This window comes from Xiphophorus couchianus, chromosome 6, assembly GCF_001444195.1.
Source record: "Xiphophorus couchianus chromosome 6, X_couchianus-1.0, whole genome shotgun sequence".
NCBI lineage: Eukaryota > Metazoa > Chordata > Actinopteri > Cyprinodontiformes > Poeciliidae > Xiphophorus > Xiphophorus couchianus.
Window position 1 is genome coordinate 29,099,223 of NC_040233.1, and position 19,501 is coordinate 29,118,723.

At 48.9% G+C, this 19,501-nt stretch overlaps 1 protein-coding gene and 1 pseudogene across 2 annotated transcripts; one reads left to right on the forward strand and one right to left on the reverse strand.

Moving 5' to 3' along the window:
* Positions 1-1,181: 1,181 nt before the first annotated feature.
* LOC114145975 (E3 ubiquitin-protein ligase TRIM21-like) lies at positions 1,182-3,621 on the reverse strand (annotated as a pseudogene).
* Positions 3,622-4,515: 894 nt separating this feature from the next.
* On the forward strand, positions 4,516-18,407 carry smg7 (SMG7 nonsense mediated mRNA decay factor). 2 transcript variants are annotated; one of them, XM_028020718.1, is made up of 22 exons: positions 4,516-4,673; positions 5,322-5,353; positions 6,773-6,890; positions 7,890-8,022; positions 8,093-8,264; positions 8,341-8,412; positions 8,792-8,942; positions 9,012-9,147; positions 9,227-9,386; positions 9,538-9,697; positions 9,777-9,847; positions 9,951-10,131; positions 10,210-10,636; positions 10,711-10,852; positions 11,511-11,881; positions 12,767-13,123; positions 13,341-13,487; positions 13,700-13,786; positions 14,362-14,512; positions 14,586-14,756; positions 15,252-15,406; positions 16,238-18,407. In XM_028020718.1, the coding sequence occupies exons 1-22, from the start codon at positions 4,648-4,650 to the stop codon at positions 16,349-16,351; spliced, it is 3,534 nt and encodes a 1,177-aa protein (XP_027876519.1). In that variant the 5' UTR covers positions 4,516-4,647; the 3' UTR covers positions 16,352-18,407. The 2 variants fall into 2 exon arrangements, with proteins under 2 accessions (XP_027876519.1, XP_027876520.1); XM_028020719.1 differs by lacking the exon at positions 13,341-13,487.
* The last annotated feature ends 1,094 nt before the right edge of the window (positions 18,408-19,501 follow it).

A 19,501-nucleotide genomic window follows, 5' to 3' on the forward strand; every position in this document is an offset into this window, starting at 1 on the left:
TCCTCATCCAGCCTCATCCAGCCTTTTCCATCGTCATCCATCCTCATCCAGCCTTATCCAGCCTCATCCATCCTCATCCAGCCTTATCCATCCTCATCCAGCCTTATCCATCCTCATCCAGCCTTATCCATCCTCATCCATCCTCATCCAGCCTTTTCCATCGTCATCCAGCCTCATCCAGCCTCATCCATCCTCATCCAGCCTCATCCAGCCTTATCCATCCTCATCCAGCCTCATCCATCCTCATCCAGCCTTTTCCATCGTCATCCAGCCTCATCCAGCCTTATCCAGCCTTATCCATCCTCATCCAGCCTCATCCATCCTCATCCAGCCTTTTCCATCGTCATCCATCCTCATCCAGCCTTATCCATCCTCATCCAGCCTCATCCATCCTCATCCATCCTCATCCAGCCTCATCCATCCTCATCCAGCCTTATCCATCCTCATCCATCCTCATCCAGCCTTATCCATCCTCATCCAGCCTTATCCATCCTCATCCAGCCTTTTCCATCGTCATCCAGCCTCATCCAGCCTCATCCATCGTCATCCAGCCTCATCCAGCCTTATCCATCCTCATCCAGCCTCATCCATCCTCATCCAGCCTTTTCCATCGTCATCCATCCTCATCCAGCCTCATCCAGCCTTATCCAGCCTCATCCATCCTCATCCAGCCTTATCCATCCTCATCCAGCCTCATCCAGCCTGGAGGCAGAAATGGGTCAGGATGATGAAACTGAAGCTAACTGCTCCACAGCATCAGGATGCAGAACCTGCTGCTTGCAGAGCTCCGTCGTTTTAAAGAATATCTCTCCTTTCTGCCTTTCCTCCATCCACAAACGGTTAGGGGTCTCATTCGTCTTTGGCTCATTAAAGTTCGTTGTCATTATTTCTAACGTTTTGTCAGATCAGCAGCTCTGAAGGCCTGAGATGTTCTGTGAGTAACTTTTATCTGACCAAGAAAAATTCTGGGAAAAATACAAGAAATCCAGAAATTCTTAGATTTTCACAAGGAGCTACTTTTATTTTCAGGACACTGAGAATATGGGCACCGGATATTAATCTTTAGTTTCTGCTCTATTTTAATTATTATAAACTTGTGGGATTCATATTCTTTCTGTAATAAAACTTTAAAGATAGATATTAAAACCTTTAACATGAAAAATAAATACAACAGTCAATTCCACAGTTTTACATTTTTATTCATCAAGCGTCCGTCACGTTACGTTTTCACTTATTATTAAAAGTTCAGATAAAACCAACAGGAACCAAAACTGGGAGAAACAGACTTTGAATGTTTTGTTCCCATTATTAGAAATATAATCAGTTTTAATTTGATCTACATGTTGAAACTTAATAAAACAAAGGAAACAATCAGTAGAACAATGAAATAAAATGAAAACATTTTGATTTGACTTTATGATCAATCAGAAACAAAGAAGAAGAAAAACTGCAGCAAATAATCCAGCAGTGAACTGAACTGTGACTTCATCTGCAGTCATTGAGATTAGACATTTTCATCCATCATCATCTTCTTCATCATCAGACTGATCAACAGGACAGATGATCAGAGGAGCAGAGTTTCGACCTCCATTATTCAGATAAGGACTAAAGAATGGGTAGAGTTTCTCATTGAAGCAGCAGCCAGTAAAGGAGTAGAGCAGAGCTGCAGCATCTACATCATAGAAGGAGACCAGACCCTCCTCATAATCCACAAACACCCCCACCTTCTGAGGACCAGGATGGAGATGGAGACGGATTAGAGATCCAACAAAAGCTAAGTACTCATATCCATTTCTCAACCCAACAGCCCAGAAACCGTTCTGAGGCCTGAGAATGGTGTCTCCCTTCCTGTCAACAGACTCTCTAACCACTCCTAAAGTCCATTTAGTTTTTCCTTTAACTTGAACCTCAAGTAAAATCTGCCTGAAGAGAAACTCTGCTGTCCTAAAACATTAACACACTTAGAAAATCTCTCTGGATTGTCTGAAAGTTTCTTCTTCACATCTCCATGTTTCACTTGTTTTCCATCATCAGACAGGATGAGGTTAGGATGAGCCGTATCAGGATCCAGAGTCACATCCACTGCAAACTGCTGGATCCTCTTCATCTCCAATATCTTCTCCTTATTCTGCTCAAACAGAGCCAGAGCTCTCACCACAGTCTCCTCATATAATGGTGGATGAACTCTGACCTCTGTCCAGGTCTTGGTGGGTGGAGCATCTTTCAGGGAGGAGAATCTTTGGAGGAGGTGGAGGTGATCTTCATCCTGTGAGAGCTGCTTGACCTCAGAGCTCCTCTTCTTCAGCTCAGAGATCTCCTGTTCCAGATCTCTGATGAAGTCTTCAGCCTGTTTCTCTGTAGTTTCCTGTTTGTCTTGGATCTCCTTGAGGAGCTCCTTCAGGCCTCTCTCAGCAGACTCTATCAGAGCCGTGAAGACCTGAACACCTTCTGCTTTCTCTCTGTCTGCAGCATCTTTACTGATCTTCACCGACTCTCTGATCTCCTGGATCTTCAGTCGTCTCTCCTGGATCATCTCCTGAACTTCAGCCTCCGTCTTCCTCAGCTCTGCCTTCTTTCCTTCAGATTCTTCTCTCAGAGGAACCAGCTCGTGGTTCTTGTGGTCTAAAACAGGACAGACCAAGCAGACGCATGTCTGGTCGTTCCTACAGAACAGCTCCAGAGGTTTATCGTGCTGCAGACACATCCTGTCCTCCAGGTTCTCCACCGGCTCCATCAGCTGATGTTTCTTCAGACGTGGAGCGGTCAGGTGAGGCTCCAGGTGAGTCTGGCAGTAGGAGGTCAGACACACCATGCAGGACTTCAGGGCCTTCAGTTTGGGTCCAGTGCAGACGTCACAGGGAACTTCTCCTGGCTTGGCAGCTTGTTGCTCTGAGCTGCTGCTGGCTTCCTGCTGAGCTTCACGTCTGAACTGATCAACCATCTCTTTGATGAAGGTGTTGACTCTGAGCTGAGGTCTGCAGGTGAAATGTTCATTACACAGAGGACATTTGTAGGGAACATTTCCGTCCCAGTCCTGAGTGATGCAGGTCTTGCAGAAGTTGTGTCCACATGGTGTGCTGACTGGATCAGTGAACACATCCAGACAGATGGAGCACAGAAACTGATCCTCAGACCTTCGGCTGCTGCCAGAAGACATGTCTGAATCTGAGGACAGATCAGGGAAAACTTCAGGTGAAACAATGAGTGTAAAGTTGTGAAATGTTAGTTTCTTTGTGATCCTGAAGTTTTTCCTCTTCCTTTCAGATGATCTGAGTCCAGATGAAAAGGCTCAAACTTCCTGTTTGCTGTTTGTAGAAAGACAGTAAAGCAGTTTTCTGCTGCACTCACCAGGACCAGAAGAGAAACATAAACTAAATTTGTCTTCAGAAGGAAACGGGACGTTTTCCTCCACAGCAACTCAGGAATCACTTTGACAAACTTTCACTTTCATTTCTGTAGAAATGCCGTTTTCATCTGTTGGCTCAGTGTTGCTCCTCCCTTTACATTTAAAACATAGAAAGAGACTCAAATATATGGAATAAAACATGTTTTTTTTATTGATTTTATCCTCGTTTTATTTTATTTTATTTTCATTTTTAAAAGAGTTCAATGCAGAAGCAGGAATATCTCCACTGTCCAGTCAGACTCTGCTCCTCCCATCAAGTCTCTTTCAGTCTGTTTAGTTTCACTGAATCACAGGAAGTGATTCAGCAGAGCTGCTCCTCTGCTGCCCCCTGCTGGACAGAAACAGAACATCTTCTGGCGGTTGGAAACCTTCCCCACTTTAACTTTGATCACATGCCTGGGCTGTGTTCACAAAGTATCTTTTTTATTCTGGTTTTTAAGTCTGACTGGAGTCAGTTTAGCTCCAGACCTTCTGAGTGAACATGTGGGAGATTTAAATGGACAAGCCTCATTTGTCTCCATATGTTCAGCCTTGTATGTCTGTCCGGATTCAATGCTACAATCTCTTAATGTATAATAATATTTGAGCTTAATATGAGGTAGTTCTGCAGTCTGTGGGGATTATTGGTTTACATATTTTTTCAGGCACTTCAGTGCATCTCTAACATCACAGGATGAAACGTCCTGATACCATGTTTATGTCAACAGGAGCAGCAGTGAAAACTGAGATTCACCTGAAAGAAACTGTTCAATCTGGGATATTTTCTGCTAAGAATGATAAAGAAATGCATAAAATTTATGGATATTGAGAACTAGTTAAACATCTATGTTTATAATGACTCGAGCAGTGAATCGAGGACCATTGGTTTTAGAGAGAATGAGTGTTCAGCATGTATAAGTATTGTTCATTTTGACTGATATCATATTTATCCATCCATCCATCCATTTTCTGTACACCCTTGTCATTAATGGGGTCGGGAGGATATGATATTTAAGCAAATGATAATTTCACAAAACAGCACAGAACCACAAAGTACCTGTATATATGTGTGTGTGTGTATTTTTCACTAAATAGTAAACGGTACTTGATACTCGGGCCCCCGCGGGCCCCCCGGCTCTCCGCCCCTGCTCCGCCCCCGCACCACGGGCCCTCTGCAGGTCACACAGGAACATTATGGCGCCTGGAGGAGAGTTAGATTCGGAACCAGTCGTAGTATAAAGGACCGGTTTTGACCCGGGAGAATGAACCTCTGCGCCCAGTACCTGCGGTGAGTTGGGCTCCGTGTTCTGGCCCGGTGGTTCCGGTGGTTCCGGAGGTTCTGGAGGTCCGGGCAGGAGCAGGTTTCTCCCCGCTGCTGGATTGTTTTGCTCGGCTGTTAGCCTGGAGCTAGCTTAGCTAGCATTATGAGTTGTTAGCTTCATAAATTTGTGATCAGAGGCAGCAGCAGCTTTTATTCTCAGCCACTAATGTTGGATATTGAGTTAATCTGTGGCTAGAGGCAGACAAGCGTATTAATTTGTGTTTAATAGTTTTTATACACGGTTTGTTTGTTGTTAGCCTGTTAGCTTCTCTCTGCGGCTGTCTGGTTAGCATCGAAACTGCTACATCTATGGGCTAATTACTGGGCTGGAGCCTCTTCCAGGTGAAAACCGTCGTGTCAGACTCGCTGTCTGCTCATAGTCAGAGTTAATAACAGCTGAGAGGAAGAGTTTCATCTGTAGGAAGCCTCTTAGTGTGGGTGGTTAGGGTTAGACCCAGGAAGTAGCCGGAGCCCCTTGGCTTCATGTTGACATGTGATCTGAGCTGTTAAATGTTTTAGTGAGGAGGAAGAGGAGCAGGTGTGATGAAGAGGTGAATGCCGAGGTCCTGCTGTGTGTGTCTAACCTCCTTCTCCTCTCTGTTTACATCGGAGCAGCCAGGCTGAGGCCCTGAAGGCTGACATGACAGGTAGGTCTACTACGTCACACTCACACCTGTCCGGGCTCGGTCTACTTCCTGGGCTTCGTTTGGTTCCACATCATTTAGTCCAGCAGGTTAAAACAGCTTTATGGAGCCTAAAGTCTGTGACATTACCATAACGAATTAATTAATTATTGAGAATTGATCAATCAGTTCGTTTTGGACCCATCAGAAGTCTGAATGTTTCATTCCTGAACTGATTAACGATGAAGACCTGAGGAAAACGTATCATAACCAAAGCAAACAGAATCAGATGACCTCTGACCTCTGACCTGCTAGTACCGGTTCAACATGTAGAGTTCTTGGACTGATTCTGATGTTTTCTCCTTGTTTTATACTTTATACAGAATAAAACTGATTAAAAAAGGAATCAATGCATTTATCTGGTTTTCACTGAGAAAAGTTTTAATTAAATTGTTTCTGGATAAATGATTTTTATTCATTTACTGACCAGCAGATAATCCAGTTCCTCAGTTTTTTATCTGGTTCTGGTCTCTGATTGGTTAATCTGATTTCACCCAGAACAAAGACTCGGTCTGTTCTGCTGGTGACCCTCAGGTGAGCCACATGTTACAGGTGCAGGTGTGTCCAGTCTGACCGCCAGAGGCATGTTTATAAACATGTTATAAACGTGTTTATTGCATGTTCTGTAGAGACATTTATCTAATTTATTCACTTATCTGAAGATTCCTATAGTTGAAGTTCTGCAGACAGATGACCTGCTTTTCTTCTGATGACCTTTGACCTGACCAGTTCAGTTTTAGTTTAGCTCCCCAGAACCCTTCAGCCCAGTCGGTTCAGGTTCTGATTGGTGTTTTTGATGGACTCTGAGTTTATTGCTGGATTATGACTCAGTAATCTGCTCAACATCTTGATTATTGGTGGAGATTTTTCTGCCAGATTATTCAGATTATTATGCTGAAGCTGTGGAGACTGAGGCGTCCAGTGAAGCAGCAGCTGTTTGCTCTGAGCTGAAGTCCGACTCGGGTCAGAACTTTACTGGACCTTCAGGTCCGGATGGGTTCTATTAAACCCAGTTTCATTGAACTCATGGAAAGCTGAAGGACTTCCTGTTTACATCACAGTCACAGGATGTCTGGCAACCAATGAAACGGCTCGTTTCACTTTTGAAGCTTCAGAAGAAAATATTTCAGTTTATTTTGATCAAATTTCAGCTTTTAATATTTTTTATTTAAGGTTTTGAGAACTAAAAATAATTTAGGTTTCAATAAAAATGTAAATTGTTTATAAATGTGCAGAAACTCAACTTTGAATGTTGATTTAAGTGAATTGGAGGAAAAGTTCAGGCTGGAGTCGATCTTCATCACCAGCCGATCATAATGTCATCAGAAACGGTTCTGATCCGATTTGAGTTCAGTTCCCTCCTCTTCCTCTCTGGGTGTCCAGACTCCAAGCTGGGGGCAGCAGAGGTGTGGACGTCCCGCCAGGCGCTGCAGGACCTCTACCAGAAGATGCTGGTGACGGACCTGGAGTACGCTCTGGACAAGAAGGTGGAGCAGGACCTGTAAGCTGCTGCTGCACACACACACACACACACACACACGTGGTCATTGAATCAATTAATCGCAGGATAGATTAAACTAAACTCAATAATCTCCATTTGCATTATTTGCTGTTTTTCTCTTCCCACCACTAACTGGGTGATAAACTCTGCTAAACTTATTTTAAAGGATAATTTTGTTTTCTGATTATTTATTTTTGTTTATTTTGGATATTTAAAATGTCATCCAGTGTTAAATGTTCATCAGAATTTAAAGTTTGTTCTTTGTGAATGTGTTCTTGTGTTATTATATCATTATCTTTATATTTGTCTGAAACACCAACATTATGATTTTGTTCATGTTGACAGCAGTCTGTCTGTTTTGGCCGCTGCAGCTTCCATACCTGTGGTCACCTGGTGAGGAGGCGGGGCTTAGCGCTCCACGCAGACGGAATGAGCTGAGAACCATCAACAAGTTTTTTTTTGTTGTTTTTATTTAATATTTGTATTAGAAGGGAAAGAGACATTACAGGCAAAATCTTTACTCTTAACAAAGTATGCCGTGATATACATCTTCTTTATGGCATCGATAGAAACGAACAGGTTACAGAAATAGAAGAGGTAGAAAGTACCTAACTGACAAAAGGCATACAATTTACCTCCTGAGTATTTTTCTTTTTATCAACAAGTTTTTAATAGAATAAATAACTTAGTTTAAAGTTCAGGACCAGCGAGTTTTATGAGTTATGAGAAAACTGTGTTTTATCATCACCTGGTTGATCACCAGGAAACATGACGACCGTTCAGAACCAGAGAAGAAGAAGAAGTTGGCAGCAGTTAGCAGCAGCTAGCAGCAGTTAGCAGCAGCTAGCAGCAGCTAACGGTTGAACTGAGAGCTGAAGGTTTTTATGCTCTCTCTCTATGATCTTTATTTTCCTTCAGGAATGAAACAAACTTCGCCATCTTCGGGTTTGTCTCTGTCCCCTGGTGACCTCTGACCTTTCTGGTTTGCTGTTGCTGCAGGTGGAACCACGCCTTCAAGAACCAGATCACCACGCTGCAGAGCCAGGCCAAGAACCGGGCCAACCCGAACCGCAGCGAGGTCCAGGCCAACCTGTCGCTGTTCCTGGAGGCCGCCAGCGGCTTCTACACCCAGGTACGACCCGGTTCCGGTTCCGGTTCTGGTGCCGAGTGGCTGTGTCTGATCGGCTGCTGCTGTGTTGCAGCTGCTGCAGGAGCTCTGCACCGTCTTCAACGTGGACCTGCCGTGCCGGGTCCGATCGTCTCAGCTCGGCATCATCAGCAACCGGCAGGGCGGCGGCAGCGCCATCGTCACGCCGCAGCCCAGCTCCTGCTCCTACATCTGCCAGCACTGCCTGGTCCACCTGGGAGACATCGGTCAGCAGAACCTCGGCCCGCCGCTCGCCGTCTGGCTCTGATCCGCTCTGACCCGGTCCGTGTTTCTGTCTTTCAGCTCGCTACCGAAACCAGACCAGCCAGGCGGAGTCGTACTACCGACACGCGGCCCAGCTGGTTCCGTCCAACGGTGAGTCGCACCGGGTCCACCCCAGACCCACTCGGTTCTGATGGTTCTGCTGCTCCGGTCCTGCTGGTCTGGTACCGTTGAGGTGTTCTCTGTTTCAGCACAGAGACTCGGTATCAGTTTTTGACCCGTTCAGGATGAACCCGACCTTTTTCTCCGGTTCCCCTGTGACCCTGATCCAGGTCCAGTGACCCGGTTTAGGAATGTTGGGTTGCTGGTTGGAAACCCAACTGACCTCCAGCAGCCATGTTTGTAGTCTCTGACTGACGTTCGGCAGCCATGTTTGTAGTCTCTGACTGACGTTCGGCAGCCATGTTTGTAGTCTCTGACGATAGGCAGCCATGTTTGTAGTCTCTGGCTGACGGCTCTGCTCGGTCTGCAGGTCAGCCCTACAACCAGCTGGCCATCCTGGCCTCCTCTAAAGGCGATCACCTCACCACCATCTTCTACTACTGCCGCAGCATCGCCGTCAAGTTCCCCTTCCCTGCTGCCTCCACCAACCTGCAGAAGGCCCTGTCCAAGGCCCTGGAGAGGTACCGGCCCGAACCCGGCCCCGACGCCGTGCATCGATACCGTGTAACCGCTCCTCTGTGTCTCTGCAGCCGCGACGACGTGAAAACCAAGTGGAGCGTTTCTGATTTCATCAAAGCCTTCATCCGGTTCCACGGACACGTCTACCTGAGCAAGAGTCTGGACAAGCTGGACGCTCTGCGGGAGAAACTGGAGGAGCAGTTCCAGGTAGCGCACCTGCACCTGGACCAGCCGGTTCTGGGCCCGGACCCGGCGTCATCGCCTCTCTCTCTCTCTGTGTGTGCAGAGGCTGATCCTGCAGAAAGCCTTCAGCTCCCAGCAGCTGGTCCACATCACCGTCATCAACCTGTTTGAGCTGCATCACCTCAGAGACCTGACGGCCGACGGCGGAGAGCCGAGCGGCGCCGAGCAGCAGGTCAGCTGGTTCCAGCTGCTCGGACTCTTCAGTAAGAACCGCCGTCCCTCCCGTCTCCTCAGTGTCCCTCCCGTCTTCTCAGTGTCCTTCCCGTCTCCTCAGTGTCCTTCCCGTCTCCTCAGTGTCCTTCCCGTCTCCTCAGTGTCCCTCCCGTCTCCTCAGTGTCCCTCCCGTCTCCTCAGTGTCCTTCCTGGGTGTGATGTGCGGCCGGATTCTGCTCAATAAGACCCGGGGGGAGGACATCATGGGGGAGTGTCCTCTGCCGGCCATCAAGTTGTCTCTGGATTGGCTGAAGCTGAGGACCAGCATCTTCCAGGAAGCTGCCGTGGAGAACAGGAAGTAGTGAGTCCAGCTTCCTGTTGCTGTTGCGTTGCGGCGTCTGAACCGCTGAGACCAGAACGTGTCCTTTGTGTCTCCGCAGCGTCTGGCCGTGGCTGGTGTCCATCCTCAACAGCTTCCAGCCCAGGGAGGAAGACCTGTCCTCTTCCTCAGGTGCGGCCCGGATGAAGAGCTTCGGTCCATGGCTCTGAATGCTGCAGCGGTAAATGTTCTGAGGAGGTTGGTGGTTCCTGAGGTGCGTTTGTTTCGCCCACAGCGCTGCCGCTGCCGGAGGAGTTTGAGCTGCAAGGCTTCCTGGCGCTGCGTCCGGCTCTGCGCTGCCTGGACTTCACCAAAGGTCACCAGGGCATTCTGGTGGACCGGGACGGCCTGCCGGTCCATGCCCGCCACCAGCGCCTCGTCGCTCTGGGGAAGTGGGTCGCCGACAGTCAGCCAGGGTGAGACTCGCCGCTCCGCCTCTCAGCGCCTCTGAGACCCAGACGGGTCAGAACCGAACACGTGTCCTGTCTCGGCAGGCTGATCCGGTGCCAGGTGAACGAGGACGGCCTGCTCCTCTTCCTCACCGACATCCCGGAGGAGGCCGTCCAGGAGCCGCAGGAGAAGGAGGCCCCGGTGCTGCAGGAGTCGTCCAACGGCGAGCAGACGCTGAACGACGGCGGGAACTCGGGCCTGAAGTCGGTGCTGTCCGCCGGGAAGACCCAGAGCTCCTGGTCCGACGGCAACGAGCGGCCCGTCGTCACCTTCAAGGAGAACATCAAGCCCAGGGAGCAGAGCCGGGAACCGGGCCGGAACCAGCTGCCGAAAGAGCTCAGCAAGGAGCGCCGCGACTTCCCCAAGGGCAACGGCACGGCCGCCGCCAAGATGGAGCCCAAGAGGGACGGGAAGAGGAAGAGCGAGGTGAAGAAGGCCTCGCACGAGAAAGCAGCCGACGTCGGGAAGCAGGTCGGACCATAACTGACCCGGTTCTGCCGCTTGGCCCGGTCCTGGTCCACGCAGTAACCGCTGTCCCCCCTCAGGTGAAGGCTCAGACGGAGCTGAGAAAGACTCCGGTGTCAGAGGTCAAGAAGACTCCGGTCACACAGACCCAGAGCACCGGATCGTCCCAGTTCATCCCCATCCATCACCCCGGAGCCTTCCCACCGCTGCCCAGCAGACCCAGTAAGGTTCACCCTGAAACCAGTTAGTTATGTAGAACATGATGCCAGTAGAAAATCACACTAGAACAAGGAATGAAATAAACATATTTCTGTTTCTTAACATGTTTGAAATGAGTTGGAAGAAACTTATGAACTCGATGGATCGTCATGATTAAATAAAAAATATCAACTGTCTAAATATATTCACTCATTTTATGATTTATTATTCACCCATCAGCTCTAACTCTTATGACAACGACCTCATGTTTCCTTTAAATCACATTTTGAATTTGTTTTAGCTCCTCAATTAACTTGTTCTATAATTTTACACCATGGATTGAAAAACGACCGCAATACAACGTTACCATGGCAACGGAGCTGGGAGACGCTCCACTTCCTGTCTGAGACACGAGGAACAACCGGCTGACCTCTAATCTGACCCAGAGAGAGCTTGTTGTGTTACTCTTATATCCAGCACTAGTCCAGCCGTTCAGGCTTTAAATTGGACCCGTGGTTCTGAATCTGGGCCCGGTTCAGTCGCCCACAGAACCGGGTCACAGAGATCCTGAAGTCTCTGTTCAGGTTGATGAAAGCTGGTAGACGTTGGTCAGGATGTTTAGATGCTGCCAGTCTTTTACTGTGAAAGGAAAGCAGATTTAACTTCCTGTGTTTCTCCGTAGGTTTCCCGCCCTCGGCCTACGTGATCCCGCCCCCGGTGGCGTTCCCAGGAATCCAGGTGAATCCGGGTTTCACCTTCCCTGCCGGAGTGTCTGTCCCCGCTTCCTTCCTGCAGTCGGCCGTCCACCAGCAGGCGGGCGGCCAGGCTGGGAAGCAGTCCCACATTCCCTACAGCCAACAGAGGCCGTCGGGGCCGGGGGCCTCGGGCCAGGTCCCCTCAGCCCAGCAGCAGCAGCCGTCTCCCCAGCAGGCCCTGCAGCAGTCGGTGCAGCTGCAGGTCCAGGCCCTCGGCCAGCAGCAGCAATCCCCCACCAAGCCGGGGCAGCAGGGCGGGATGGGCAAGAGTCCGCCGCACCACCCAGGGCTGCAGCAGGTAGGGACGGCCGCCCCGACCCGAGTCAGAGCCGGGTCAGGTGACTCATTAAACCGATTTAAACTCCTTGTTGAGCCGTCCTCAGCGGTTGACTGGAGCTCGTTTGAAGACGGGCTCAGAAACCCTCTGAGGTTTGGAGGACTCTGACATCATAGCTGAACCAGTGACGCATATTTTAAATTTATCCTTGCATTAATTAAACTATTAAAGCAAATTCACTCATAGGCACAACTTCTGCAAATCTGTCCACATCCTGTTTCCACTAGAACGTGTTCTCTAGGAATTTTATCCACTTGTATAAAAATAGAAAATACTTGATGGGAAGAAGTTACTTTGATTTAGGGAAGGAGACGGTGAGTTTTGGGATTAAACTTTCCCCAACAGGGTCAGCTGTGCCATGAGACAACTGTCCATGGAGTTTATTATGTTGACACTCGATCTGAATGAAGGGATGCATGATATATATTTGAAAATATTTCAACACAAGTTATCGATCACACTAACTTATTTATTGATGTAGTGATCCTAAACACAAAAAGTATCTGGTCTGACCCCAGGCTGACCCCAGGCTGACCTGCGAATAATGAACTCTGCCATCCATTTGGTTCGACAGGGACGGTTCCTATCGTACGAAGGAAGTTATTTTGCGGTTTGTCCATGAAGTTGTGGCGCTTTATAAACCTGCGGTGCAAAGCCGGAGCGCCAATCGTTGTTCTCTGTTTATCTGCATGCGTCTCCGCTCCACCCGCCGCGCGCTTCACTGTGCAGCAGCTCCAGGACGATGCAACACGAGGGCCGTCTCAGTGAAGTTGTTGTTTTCAGGCTGACTCTGTTCTGAGACTCTGCAGGTTTCTGCGGCTTCCTGAACGTTTCCTCTCTGAACAGTTCATGCAGGTCCAGGACCAGCCGGCCCTGTGGAGCCAGTCTCAGGCGGCGCTGCAGAAGCTTTCCCCCCTGCAGATGTCCATGAAACAGCAGCAGCAGTTCTTCATGGTGGACCCGGACGCCCTGAAGCTGTACGAACAGCAGCTGCCGGGCCCCCAGCCTCACATCTCCAACATGGACAAGAAGATGAAGTTCCCTGACGTTAAGATGCAGGACTTCTACTGGGAGCCGTCGTACCGCATGGACCGGATGGGGGAGGGGCTGGCCCTGATGGCGGAGCGCATGAAGAGGGCCCCGCCTGCTGGGATGTGTGCGGAGCTGGAGGGCCCCGCGGGGCCCCGTGGGCCTTCATTCGAGGTCAGCTGAGAGAAGACCCTGCTGTGTCTCTCTCTCTCTCTCTCTTTCTCAGAATGCGTTAGCCGCCTGCTGGTCAGTTTAGGAACTGCACACTGAGTCTCTGCTGCAGCTTTAGTGAAACTCTTCCTTCCTTCCACTGTTCTTACTGGCTTGCTCTCTTTCTGTTCTCCCCTCTTCCTCCTCTTGCTCTTCCTCTCCTGGCTCCCTCTCTCACCAGGACAAGAGCTCGCCCTTCCTCCCTCCTGACCTGTTAAAAACTCTAGCAGACCTGGAGGAGGACGAGGAGCTGATCTTTGCTAAGCCTCCTGATTTCTTCCAGGCCCTGGCCGGCCCTCTTAGCTCTGCTCCCGGACCAAATATCTTTGTATGTAGCCTCCTCTTCCTCTTCCTCTTCCTCATCCAGCTGCTCAGCATGCCCCCTCCCTCTCCTCCCCAGGCTGTTTTAGATCTAGAAACTGAAAGTTATTTTCTGCTTCATTCCTCGGTCTTCCTAACTCAGACTCAGTTAGATCTGTTAAGCAGATGAACGTGTCACTTCCTGTTTGCTGGTTTTCAGTCTGCCCTCCGTCTCTGCAGCTGCCCAGCCAGAGCAGGATGGAGAGCAGCCAGGAGGCCGTCAGCCAGTCGTCCTCTCTGCTGCCCAGCGCCGGCTTCCCCATGCAGGTCAGGACCTCCGTCTGAACAACCAGTTCTTCTCTTCTCAGAATGTTTCAGCCATCAAACAAACTGAATAAAATCAAACCTTTCTGTGTTTGGGTCAGTCTCAAGTTACACCTTTGGACTCAGGAGGATTATTGTTTGGTTTAATTGGCTCCAAATGAAACCGTTCCAACATGTTGTCCAGCAGCAGGGTGATTCCTCCTATTTGGGTTTTCAGCAGGTCGTCCTTCCAGAAAACTTTCCCAGCAGATTGTGCAGGAACGCAGTGTTTCTCTGGTGTCGAACCTGATGAGCTGTTTTGCAGATGCGTAGCAGCAGATGTAAAGTTTGTCTTCCTAAATGGAAGAACTTATTGACTAAATAAATAAAACATTTCTGACCTGCAGAAAATAGAAATGACTCGAACTGAACCGTCTGACGACATCAAGTCACATGAAACGTCTGAGAAAGCAGCAAATGAAACGATCTAAAGGAACAGATCAGAAAGCAAAGTGTCTGAACCGGTTCAGAATATTTCTGGAACATTAAAGAACGAATAAAGGAGTAAAAACTTTCCTGGTCTGTTTGTGTTTCTGCAGGATTTCACCCAGAACAGCATCTTCAGTCAGGCGTACGGTAAAAACCTGCCGCCCAGCTCCAAAGCCGACGCTCCCATGATGCAACAGGAGCCCTCCCTGTACTCCCTGTTCGAGGGAAACCCCTGGTCCCCCTCCCTCCCTGCCAGCTCAGGTACGGTCCGGCCACACAGGTGTTCTTTAGCCAGGCTGCGGCGCCTTTAACCACGCTGCTCTCTGATTGGCAGACCACTCCACCCCGGCCAGCCAATCCCCTCACTCCTCCAACCCCAGCAGCCTGCCCTCCTCGCCCCCCACCCACAACCACGGAGCCGCGTCCTTCTCCAACTTCGGGCCCATAGGCACTCCGGACAGCCGGGACCGGCGGGTGGTGGACCGATGGAAAGCCGAGAAACCGGGTGAGTTTCAGGGTCGGGGGGTAAACATGAGGCTCCCGTCCTCTGGTTGGACCGCAGTCTGCTGCTCTGGGTCTCCGCTGAGGCTGGAAACATCAGGCTGATGTTGGCGCTCTGACTTCATTTCCTGTCCAGACTGGTTTTGATTTTGAGCTGTGGTGCTGCAGTGACCCCCAGTGGCGATCTGAGGCTCTGCAGTGTGAATCTGTTTTCCTGTTGAAATCAATGAAAACTTTTAGTTTTCTTCTGCGTTTAGAGGCGTAGAGATCTGATGAGTGAATGAGTTCAGCTTCCCTTTCCAGTTTACTCTTTTCTAATAACGGTTTATCATCAGATATTGTAATAAACTCATTCCTTTGGACCAAAGTGCTACTTTTGATTCTTCCTTCTGTCCAATATAATATTTTTAGTTTTGCTTTGTATCTGTTGTGATGTGTTTATCTGATTCTTCCACTGTGGGAAAATGAAGTCATTTCGTGTTTGTGATGCTGCGTTCAGGGACCGGCTTCGGCCTGGACTACCTCCCAGCTGCTGCCTCCGCCGCGCCGCCCGACTCCAGCTGGCATCAGGCCGGCTCGGCGGGGAGCTCCTGGACCAATCAGGAGTCTCCCATGGAGGAGTCGTCCTCCACCGTGCTGCTGGACAGCCTGAAGGTACCGGCTCTCCTCTGACCACATCGTCACTCACTTCCTGGTTGGGACGGCTGTTAGCCACTAAAGCTAACGCAGCCATTACTGCAAACCGAGCGACGTCCATAAAACCAGACGGTTCTGATGCCGGATGGACTTTACTTCTTATCACATTTCCTTTAAATATGATTTCAGTTAAAGATGAGGAAAGTGCAGATGTTTGAAAACATAAAATCTAAATTATCCATTAATGTAAATCTATAAACAGCTTCTGTCAATATTTAAGAAATTTATCTTTTATATTAGACAATTTAACAGGAAAAAAATCTCATTAAGTATTAAACTATTTGATAAGTGTTATAAATATGTCAATGTTCTGTGAATGAATGAGAGTTGGTCCAGTTTTTATCTTTTATTGAACGTTTTTTCCAGCGGTTTGTGAAAAAACGACTCGGCTGCATCAGAAACATCAACATTAAAAACATTCAGTCTGTTGGCTTCCTGTTCATTTAGTGATCATTAATAAGTGATCGTCTGATCGCAGCGTATTGATCAGATATGTAATCAGCTGATCTGTCAGACGGTAGGAGGATTAATGTTCATCGAAACGCATCAAACTGCAGCAGAGCCTCATGTTGAGGTTGACAGACTAGGACAGCTGACCTGCAGCTGTGTGTGTGTGTGTGTGTGTGTGTGTAAACCTTTTTTTAAATAAAACTGAAATGTAATCTCAGATATTATCTAGCTGTACTTTTGACAAAAGGTAAACACGCGTTTCTTCTTCAGGTTTTATTGTTTGTCATTTTCATGCATCGTAATATTAATGTGAGTCCAGTAATGATGTTTCCCCTGCAGTCCATCTGGTCCAGCTCCATGATGCAGCCCGGCCCGTCGGCGCTGGAGCAGCTCCTCCTGCAGCAGAAGCAGAAGCTGCAGCGAGGCCACGGCGCCATGAACCCGCCGCACTGAAGGGCAGCGCCAGGCGGCGCTTTTGTCCGGAAGAATCACCACCAGGAGGAACGGAAGGAACCAAACACACAAAAAATTAAAGTGGCGAGGAGCGGTGGAGGCTGGGGAGGCGACGCGACCCCCCGACGAGGCTCAATCACCACCCCACCCCTCTCGGCTGTTCGAGGAGCGGTGGCGCCCGCATCGGAGGGCGACCGCGGTGCCACGCCGCCGCCGGCTTCCTTCAACCGGCGGGAACCTGAACTTTGAGGAACCCCCCCAGCAACACCTCGGACCCCCTGATTCAGACAGACGCCTCCCCCCTCACCCAGAAATCTGGTTTCTTCTTGGGAAAACGGTTGGAGCTCCTGGACGTCTGCTTGGTCCTGAGGCAGACGGGGGGCGAGGGCGGGCTGGTGTTCGGGTTTAAGGGGAGGCCAGGTGGAGCGCCGGGGGCGGACAACCAGACTGGACTTTCTGACTCTCCTTTCATTTTCATTGGAGTGAAGGAGGAGGAGGAGGAGGAGGAAGGCTCTTTAAATACCTACTGATTATATATGGGCGTAGCTGCACTGTGGGGGCTGGTGGGCTGAACCAGGGTTCAGACACCTGACGGCGGCGCAGTGGGCGGGGCTAAGGGCGGCCCAGTAGTGTTACTGTTAGCTTACAGAGATTCCAGATATTAACTGAAAAAGAAAAAACTGTATTTTGTGATTTGTTTGTAGCAGTTTTAGCTTCTCGCCCTCGAGGTGAACGGCTTCATCCGTTAGCTTCCTGCTTGAATACTTCCGGGGTTTCCTGCCTCTACTTCCTGGAACGCTTTACCTGATGAAGAAAAAATACTCCAGGTGTGACCTGCTTGCTTGCTGAACCTGCATCTGCTCCTTTACTTTCTGTTCCTGTTCTGCCTGGTTTTAGTAGCAGCTGCTGTGAGTCCGGTCCGCCGGGCCGCAGCGTCTCCCTGACGACCAAAAACACAAAAGCTTCAGTCAGGTTGCTGTAGAAAAGAGGTGATTAATCGCATGATGTGAACAAAATGGTTTGAAAAGCTTCTCTGATCAGATCCTGTTGGAGTTTATTAGAAAGGCTGAAAGTTTCCTAAAACCAGGAAATTCATGTTTCAACTAGAAACTACCTTCAGGACCAGGAAGGTCCAGAATCCTAAAACATCAACAGTTTTTGCCCTGATTTAGATCCATGTTTTAATATTTTCAGCCCATGAGCTCAACAGCGACATCTGGTGGACAGAGATGAACTCTGCAGCTGCTGGGATTTCATGTGATTTTAACGCAGCCAGTCAGGATTGCTGCTTGTTCTGGTTCTGGTTCTGGTTCTGGATCCTTGGGGAAAAGTTTCTAAGTAGGACGAAGCTCTGAGACGCCAGCAGGATAAAAAAAACTAGAAACTTTCAGACGTCTGCAGCTGTTACCGTTTAAACATCACTTTTTATTTAACTGTTACAGTATTGTAAATATTCAGTTATGAAAAAATGAGGTGCAGTTTTTGTCACGTGACTTTTTGTTTGAAAATATCTAAAAAATAATCAGATGATCAGACGGTTCTGAAAGCTCAGCAGATTATTAATTATTGATCTGCTGACTGTTTTTATTAAAGTGATTCTTTCGGTCTGAACAGTTCCAGGAACCATCAGGAATAATGTCTGATCAGTTTGTTTTCTGCTCACTTCGTTTTAAAGTGGAGCTAAAATCACCTGGAGTTTGGGTTTTAATCTGAAGTCCTGGAAGTTCTGCAGTTCAAGGCTCGGTTCTGGTGTCTCCCATCCAGTCAGAGCGGACCCGGTTGGACCCGGTTCAGACCAGCGTTCAGCTGCTCTCCTGGAATCAAACCTTCGGATGTTTTCTTCAGACTTTCTGTGATCGTGCTTTTCATGTTGCTTCCTCTGAGGACGAGCTGCCTGAGCGGACCTGAGGACGAAGGAACGGGTCCGGATCTGGTTCTGGTTCTGGTGGGTTGGAACATCAGCCTGGTGTTCTGGTTCAGGTCTGACCTTTGACTTCTTGTGTTTGTCTCTGTAGACTTTCAGATTTAAATAAATGTCGACTGTGTTCTGCCTCGACTCGGCTTCTTAATTTAAACACGTTTAAGTTTCTCATAAATTCAGAATTTATCAAAGTCAAGAACAACAAACTGATGCAAAATACAACATTAATATATGACTGCAGTTACTCTACAGAGACGTCATGATGATCCTCAATAAGTTCACATTGATTTGTTATCAATAGGTCACATGACCTGGATGCTATTAAAGAGAAAACTTATTTTTTAAATATAAAATCAGCTGAAAAATATAAAAAGGTTCAGATGGCATAAAATGAATTTGCCTCATAAAGTCTAGTAGAATAATTTCACTGATTTCCTGAAGGGGTCACATGACCCGGAAGCTGTTGAAGAAAAATATAGGGTATTTATAGACTTCCTCACCGACAGACCTCAGTCAGTCCGGATCGGACAACACACCTCCGATGTCATCACCCTCAGCACAGGCTCCCCTCAGGGCTGCATCCTGAGCCCTCTGCTGTTCACTCTGATGACACACGACTGCGTCCCCAGGTTCGCCACCAACCACATCGTGAAGTTCGCGGACGACACAACGGTGGTGGGCCTCATCAGAGACGACAACGACCTGGACTACAGAGAGGAGGTGGAGCAGCTGGTGGACTGGTGCAGAGACAACAGCCTGATCCTGAACGTTGACAAGACGAAGGAGATGATCGTCAACTTCAGGAAGAACCGGCCCAGCCACGCTCCACTGCTCATCAACAGCTCGGCTGTGGAGGTGGTCAGCAGCACCAAATTTCTGAGGGTGCACATCACTAACGACCTCACCTGGACTGTGAACACCACGTCTCTGGTCAAGAGGGCACAGAAACGTTTGTATTTCCTGCGGAGGATGAGAAGAGCACACCTGCCCCCGCCCATCCTCAAGACGTTCTACAGAAGCACCATAGAGAGCATTCTGACCAGCTGCCTCTCTGTGTGGTGTGGAGGCTGCAGCGCCTCCGACTGGAAGAACGTGAGGAGAGTGGTGCGGACAGCTGAGAGGATCATCGGGGCCCCCCTTCCCTCCATTCAGGACATTTCATCCCAGCGCTGCGTGTCCCGAGGCCGAAACATCATCAGTGACCCCTCACACCCCCACCATGGACTGTT